This window comes from Ceratotherium simum, chromosome 2, assembly GCF_057802395.1.
Source record: "Ceratotherium simum simum isolate JZ-2026a chromosome 2, ASM5780239v1, whole genome shotgun sequence".
NCBI classification, from domain to species: Eukaryota; Metazoa; Chordata; class Mammalia; order Perissodactyla; family Rhinocerotidae; genus Ceratotherium; species Ceratotherium simum.
The window spans coordinates 70,779,811-70,787,985 of record NC_141901.1 but is presented as its reverse complement, the minus strand read 5'-3'; the positions used below and the strand labels follow the sequence as shown (position 1 = coordinate 70,787,985).

At 50.2% G+C, this 8,175-nt stretch overlaps 1 protein-coding gene across 4 annotated transcripts in view; it reads right to left on the bottom strand.

Moving 5' to 3' along the window:
- Positions 1-8,175, bottom strand: part of BCAR3 (BCAR3 adaptor protein, NSP family member) — a 130,540-nt gene that overhangs the window by 53,570 nt on the left and 68,795 nt on the right. The window contains exon 2 of one of the 4 annotated variants that reach the window (XM_004420823.3): positions 8-126. The exons of the other annotated variants lie outside the window; for them this stretch is intronic. Coding sequence (XP_004420880.1) covers positions 8-91 — 84 coding nt within the window. The 5' untranslated portion in view covers positions 92-126. The remainder of the gene's footprint in view (positions 1-7; positions 127-8,175) is intronic. 4 annotated transcript variants of the gene reach the window in all.

The window sequence follows — 8,175 nt, the reverse complement described above, 5'->3', positions numbered from 1 at the left end:
CACCTACCTTGACTCCAAGAAAAGACTTGCGGTGATAGAAGCAGCACAGAGCTGCCGAGAGGGCGTGGAAAGCATTGCATTCCTTAGGCATCTTTCGGTCTTCGGTCCCTGGACCACACACTTTCTCTAGGGTTAGAAGAAAGGGGGCTTGGGGCGTTAGAGCCCCGTCCCATGCAGCAGCTACCCTGCTCGTGCCCACAGTCAGGCGGCTCCTTCCTCCAGGCCAGGCTGGGACTTTTCCCCTCCGCTGAAGCCAGTACGATCCACTCGCTCAATTCCGGCAGGCTGGTGTCCAGCCTGCCATGCACACAGTGCCAGAAATTCTCATGTGACCAGACTTGTTTTCTGATGAAATTCTAACCTCCCTTAGAAGAAGCTTTGGGCTTTAGCTGTCCCCTCAATTTAGAGACCCAGCAGCAATCATTATCCCCCTCAGGCAGCCTGTCCTCCCCAGGGGTGAAGGCACCAGGCATCTGCTCCTAGAGGCTTTGTCTGTTTGCCTCTCACCCCAGCACCTGGGGTTAAGGAAGCACACGTCACACCGCCTTGTGACAAGACAGAGGCTCCTTTGAGAAAAGGACTTAAAGGTGACCAGGGTGTGACTTTCCCCTAGAGCAATCCTAGAAGTCCTAAGAAACCTCAGACAGGATCCCTGCCCCTACTCTCCCAGCCCACCCCCAGAACTGTTTATTTTTAATTAGGATGCTCCTGGCAGCCAGTTTGCAGCTGATAACGTTGGCACAGCCATCACTATTGGCAAAGCAATACTGCCTTTTGCTGTTTAATTAGCAGGTCTGTCAGCAAACACCCTGAGCGCCCTGTGCCCTCCCCACCTGGCCGTGCCGTCTGTTGGGAGGATGGGGGATAGGCTGTGTACCCTCCTCTGACCCAACTGTTTGTCTCACTCCCCTCCTTCGCTTGAAATACTTCACTTTAATTACCCGTCTTCACTTTCATTGCCCACTCTGCTTAACCCAGATCCAGCACACAAACCTCGTGTCCAACGCAGCCAAGCAATTCTCCTGTGCTGAGGCCTTTACCCCTACCAAGAGCCTCCTAACACCTTCAGAAGAAAGTAATTGCTTTTCTTCTTTCATTCCAGTTACAGCGAATGCTCAACGATTCTGTTCTTTATGAAACCCAGGTTTCTGCCCGTAGCTCTTCCTCTCCTAAGGTTCCAAATGTTAACTTGCTGTGGCTTCGGCCACTCAAAAATGGAATGTGTCCTCAAGCTTTCTAAACTTTGTACAGGCAGAAACTTGTAATGAGGAAGAAACAGAACCTATTCAGTCCAGAAAGGAACAACACCAGATGAGGCATGAGGAAGGCATGAGAAATATCCAGCGAGATTAGTGTCAAATCCTCAGGAGGCCTCGGCCTTTGCACTAGGTCAAGTTGGCCTGTAAAAATAGAGAATTGCTTGTTCAATGCCTGGTGAGCAGCTTCTATGCTTGAATGAGGGCTATGGAGAGCAACAGATTTCACATTCACTCAAAGGGACAGAGGTTCAGCCTAATAAACACATCGAACGTAGGCGGGGATGGAGGTACAGAGGGTCTGTCACCACAGGAACAGCCAAGGGGGGCTGACTTCCTTTCTGCTCCCTCAACTGGCTTCCTCCCTCACTCCTTCTCCTCCATGATTCTGGAGGTCAGATGTGCAGTCCTGGGAGCTCCTGGGCCCTGGGAAGTCCACCTGAGAACGTGGAAGCAAGCACCAAGCGGGGTAACCCTTCTGGGGTTTTTGAGCTGGAGGGGCCCTTGGAGATGGTCCAGCTGGTGGGTCAATACTGTCCTCCAAGGTCCAGGTACTATATCCACGAGGATGCATTTCTCTGCCTTCATTTCTATTAGATGGAGTTCAAAGGGTAAATCCACATGAGCAGCCGGAGCCCAGGGCCCCAGCAGTTTTGTGGGGATGACTCATCAATCAGGCCAATAGCCACCAGGTAAGGGGCCCAGTTTTCACTGGCTATTCCCCTTTGGCAGGAAATAACAAGCTCTATCGGGATAAGCAACTCCCCAAGAGGCTAAAAAAGCATCGTTCCCCGTTCCCCGACCAGGGAAAAGGGAGGGAGGCAGCTCCTTAAATCCTGCACAAAAATTCAGTGAGGTTAGCCAAAACCTCTGAATTCCAAGACCCTACCCCCAGAAAGCATGAATGAAGGGCATTCCTGAAAGAAAATAAATAACTCAGACATGTAAATTACATAGAATTATGTGGTCAGGTGCTCCAGGGCCAGGGTAAAAATAAAATAAAAGATGCTCAGGTCACTGTAGAATCACAGTTCCTGTCACTTGGGGCTTACTCTGTTTACTCTGAGAAATGTCTCCAAAATACCCAAAGCATGGGTTCCGTCAGGATTAAAGAATGGGCTAATCTTATTAGGTAACTGTTTCCTAAGCACTTTTTATTTTTTTGTTCCACACCAAAAATAATTTCTGAAGCAGCACTCAAAGGTTTTAATCAATTTTCTCCCGAAACGGCCAAGGAGAGAGACTAAAATAACATGTTGTTATTGCAACTAAAAATGATAATTGCCTGAATTCGCAAAGTGCCCTTCACTGATTTGTTATGCTTTTAAATGTCTCCCATCCACACTGATCAATTCCCCCACGTTCTCCCCACAATGATTATTCTATTCTAGTTACAAAGAAACAGAGGACCAGAATGGTGTGTCACTCAGAAGAGAACAAAGGACCAGGGACAGCAGACTGTGATTGCAGAACCTGGTATTTGATCACATGGATACACAAATAAGAGATATTTTAACTTCTTACAATTAAACCTGTTACTTGCACAGCCCAATGAAAAGGCCATGGACATGGGGCAAGGGGTCACTCTCTGACGATGTGGTACATGTGATTTAGGACCAGTCAAATTTGGATTCAGCGTTTTCTAAACAGCATGCCCTTCAGAGTTCCATGTCTCTAATGCAACCCTAGGGACTGAAGGGAGTTGCCGAACAGGCAGCACAGAGCTCTGGGAAAGCACTGTGCTCTCTAGCGCCCCCCTCTGGCCCTCTGGGAGGCTCACTCCTCCACATCAAGGAAAACACCTGTGAAAAAGCCACAGCTGGGCAGCCAGGTGGACCCTTGAAGGAAACCCCCATGACCTCAGGTCAAATGTTGCCTACCCCATCTGGGAAGAGGGTTAAAGCTGGCCAGAGGAAGGCGGCTGCACAGGCGTTGCCCTCAATGCCATTTTTTCCTTGGGCAGCTCTAATACTAACCTGCCCTATTTAGTAACCATGGAAACAGGAGCTGCCTGCCAGCCATATTCCACACACCCGTCCTGTCGGCAGCAGTCCCTGGGCTGAGAGCCTGCATGAAATCCCCTTCCCAAAGTGCCACAGTCCCCACTAGAAGATCAGGCTCCCGATGAGATGGACCCTCTCTCTGACAAGGCATGGGGGAGAGGGCTGCAGGGAGAAGATGTCCCTACCACATACCTGCTGTTCCTGCTTCAGGGCAACCTGGAAAACAATGCTGCCTGTACACCCCGTACCCCTCCCCAAAGCCAGCCCAGAATCGAGGTGTCAAACCTTACAAGCACTGAGGCGCTTTTGATCATTGTCAAGCAGCCTTGCGGACAGTGACACTGCCCACCATGGGCGGCCGGCTGTGACCCAGCGGCAGTGGTCCAAGGCTGCAAGGCCTGGGTCATCCCTGCCCACAGGGAACACACTGGAACATCAGTCAAGGAGTGGACACCAGTCACTGTGGTCAAAACAGCTCAACCTCTCATGGCAGCCACTGAGACTCTTCACCTCTCCAGAAAGATCCATCCTTCCCGGCTTTTTGCCTTCACTAAACCCCAGCAATCGGGCTCTTGGTGAACAAAGACAGCTTCCATTTCTCCTGGTATCCCAGGAGGCAGGGAAGATTAACCTGGACCGGCCCAATCCTAAATATCTAAGGCCGCCCTCTGCAGGCTCAGCTCCTTGAAGAGCGTCATGGCACGTGCCTGGGAAGCCCCGGGTGGAAAAGGGGCACCTTTATCAGCAACCCTGCTCCCCAAAGCTTCCTAGCCTGCCCGCGTGATTCAGAACACAGTAAACCAGGAGGCTAGTGGGGAGGGGGGAGCTCGTGTGTCTCAGAGCACACACCCTCACACAAAAGCAACAGGGCTCGAGAAGAGCTGGAAACCACGGAGGATGAGGAGAGGCCATCAGGGAAGAGGTGACCTCCTCCTCTCGCCAGACTCGGCAGCTACACAAGCTGCCAAAGACAGTTTGACACATTTGCCTATGTGCAAATGTGATTTGTTTCTTGGTCCAAAAGGGAATGCAAACTGGACTCGGAGGGAGGAGGGCAGGAAACGCTGGCCCAGCTCTCTGGGCCACTTTGTGTGTTGCCATGGACAAGACGTTCGCTTGCGCTGGTGAACACAGAGGGTGCTTTTACGAGTGTCGGCTGTCCATATCTCGGTCTGACGGTTCCCCCGGATTCCTCAGGGGATGAAAGAGTATGGCTGTTAAGTGGTCTCTGTCCGGAAGTGGTATTGATCTGCCTCACATATAAACAAAGACACTAAGGACGGTATTCACGAACAGATTTCTGTCTACTGGGCCTTATGTCCCCCCCACAAATTTCTGTTTCTCTAACTGGCTGGCTATTAAAATTGTATAACTGATAATGTGAAGCAAAATTATGTGAGCACCCAGCCCCGACCTTGCTTTCTTGCATTATCACATACAATTCCGTCCCATATATCCCTCCACCAACACCATCTATTTCCTGATATCACCTCAGAAATCCTATATTATACAAGCTCAATTTTCTGTTTTTAGCATTAAGGCAAAATTAAAAGAACATGCACGGGGCATAATTCCAACCTCTCAAACAGTAGACTCAGACTTTCTGGCAGTCTCAGCCTTCTTTGAGAGTCTATAAAAACCATGGACCTTCCTCCCAGAACAAAAGGCACATACTGTAATGTTTTACATAGAATTTCAGGGGATTCCTGTGTCCCCAGACTGCTGCAAGTCTCACCCACCCAAGGTGATCCGACACCCACCTCCCAAGCTTCCTTCCACTCTATACTCACTATGCAGCATCACACCCAGAGCACGTGTTTCTCTTGGCATTGTAGCTCCTAGGTTTTCTCTGCTGGACACTTTTCTCTTTCCCCCTCCTGACACTTTTGCTAAGTGTGAGCTATATACTCAACTAATAGACAGTGACTGCAAAAGCCCCTCAGAGGCCCCTCCCTTGCAGAGTGCTGCAGAAATGGGCTGAGGGGCATGTGCAAGGCCAGAATGCCGTGAAGGCTCACCAGCCAGAGCCAGCCGCACTGTCTTCCAGCTCCACTGCCAATAGCCCTCCCGTCTTACAATCACTTCTGCAAAATGACGTCTTCCAAAACTGAGCTGCAAGACATATTTGCACATCTTGAAAGTGATGCTGGGAGGTAGGAGGGTAGAGGGACAGCCAGGGTGGATTCAAGTCTTCACCGCACCGCTAGCTAGCTGGGTGACCTTAGGAAATTTCTTAACTTCTCTGAGCCTCAGTTTTCCTCCTCCAACTTACCAGGTTTTTGTGAGGATCAAGTGAAATAACACATAAACAGCCTGGCATCCAACCACAGAAAGTGAATGTCAGCTTCCCTTCCCCTTCCAAGGAAGGGACAACAAGCTCCGTCTCCCCCATTTGTTCCTCCTGCAGGCACTTGCTCACCTGACCCTAAATCTCAGGCAAACATCAGGCCACAGGAACCACGCCCCGAAAGAAGGGTGTGGCCAGCCCCACCCTGAGCACTGACCGGCCCCAGCTGGTCCTGAGGTGACTCTCGAACCTTGAAAGCCAGGGAACAATGGCTTAAGAGTTTTAAGGCTAAAAAAAAGCCTTAAAATATTTTTCAGCCTTTAAATTTTAAGATTGCATATTAAAATTGCACATATGGTTTTAATCACACTTGTTCAGATGTCTCAGATGATGTTCTGCTCCAGAGTCTTTGTCATTTGGGGAGTTGTTTGTTTTAACAGGCAGCATGTGTGTCCACAGCATCTGCCCACTTGGCTCTCACCCAGGGGGACTCCTGGGTCCATCCACAGTGCTCCACGTCCCACCCCTGTCCCAGCCAGTCTGACTGGGGATCACATGGGCCCCCTCCTCTCCCATTGTCCCCACACCAACTTGGCTGCAGAGCTGGACTTCAGCCTGTGTCCTGCCTAATGCTCCTCCAACCTCGCCTCTGGCCGCTTGCCGAGCCCTCCAGGTCCTTGCCTTAGACTAGATCTAGCGTGTGTCTAGAGTCCCCAGAGGACCTCTATGTGCCTGACTCCTTCACACTTCACTAGCCCATATTACCAGGTATTCTGACACCAACCATTCCTAGAGTTAGAACCGTGCCTGGGATAGCCCTGTGGATGCTGTGCCTGATCTGCCCAGCTCCCTCTCTAGACTTTCTGTCTGTGTCCTCCAGATGCTGCCTTCTGCCTGTACCTCCAACTTTCCGGCTTCTAATGGCAGGAATTGCCCAAGTTACAGTGCATTCTTCCAATGCCACCCTATGTCCATCTCCCACCTGGAACGGCACCAAATGTCTGAGTGGAGGAAGCAGCCTGGGAAGAAGGCCCAAGAAGGCAGGAACCCCGGGGTGGTGGGTGGGGTTGGCACCAGGTGAGAGGTGGAGTCAGGACTACTTCTATTCATTCCAGCCTTCAAAAGCTGGCCTAAGTAAAACAGAAAATGATCTTATTAATCCCTTCTCCTCTGCTTTCAAGCAAATACCAGCCACCTGAACAAAATATTTCAGTGGGAACATATAATTTTTTCATGGTCATAAACTGATCATGGGCATCATCATCTGAGTGACATCCTGGATAATTCTGCATCCTGCCCAGAGAACTATGAGAGTCAGTCCAGACCAGGAGTTCCTAACATGGGGGTGGAGTGGGGCTTCCATGAGCCATTTGGAAATTATATACAAACTGTTTAAAAGTATTTGTTCATTGAGGTGAGGGGTTGAAGAGTCATGTGACCCAAAAATCCCAACCCATCCAGAAAGGCTTTCAGTGGCTCTTACAGAAGTAGCTTTCTGATCTTCTTTCTAGCGGAGAGAGAAGCGAGGAGAGTACCCTGTTCATCACTGACATGAGCAAGGACACAATTCCCCCAGCTACCTAGGACATAGCCTGCCCTTGGCAGGTCTGTGGAGGTAGAGAGCCTTGCGGCCAGCAGTGTCACTTTTCCTTTCTGCTGCTGGAGTAGCTTTAAGAGGAGGCGTGAGAGGAGGGAACCCCTTCACCCAGCTGGTGGGAGGGGCTTGTTTGCACACAATACTTAACATTACCACTAACTGCAGAATAGTGCCAAGTTTGACTCTCAGCAACCCCCTCCCCAACCACAGGGATGTGTTCTCAGAAGACCAGGGCAGTCACAGACATCTTCCCACCTCTTGGGTGGGGCCCCTTGAAGGAGCCCTCACCCACCCCGTGTGCAAGGTCCCCAAGAGCCAGCATTTATATGGAGGACTTTTACCATGGCGTCTCATTTAATACTCACACTAGGAGACACACATTATTATCTCCATTTCACGTCAAACAGTTCTTAGAGTTAATAATTAAAACCACCATGAATCAGAATGGCTGGCTCTATCGGATGTGATAATGGAAGCACGGATATCACCTGGTTGCCTGGAGTACCTTATCTTGTGCAAATCCAAAAGGCAGAATTTGCAACCACCCCCTCCCTCCCACCGAGAGATGGATATTCTTGGCAACATAGACAGAAGGTCTCACATGAAATATCCCCAGTTAGAGATCCTAGTCCATTCCCTACTGATGGGACAGGGCAGGACATGTACAGGTAGAAGAGGGCAGAATCTGAGAAGAGCCAGGAGGCAGCAAAGCCCCACCACACAACTGATGACTAGAGGGCTAAGGAACCACCTTTGTCATATATGGAGACGTGAACTGGGCCCATTTCTCTGCAGGAAAAGGCTGACTCAGGGTTTGTTGTACGGGAAGGACCATACCGATTGCCAGCCAGTTTCTTCACTTGCTAAAAGGCAGTCAGCTGCTAAGCACTATGCTGCCTGCAGAAGTGACATCCAGGTCAACCTTTGCCCCTCCTGTGCCCAAGGTGGAGACAATGGGTTCCTTCTGTCAGTGGTTCAAAGGACAATACAATCCCTGGCCTTGCAGTGTGTACTCAGAGGAGTGGAGAGTGG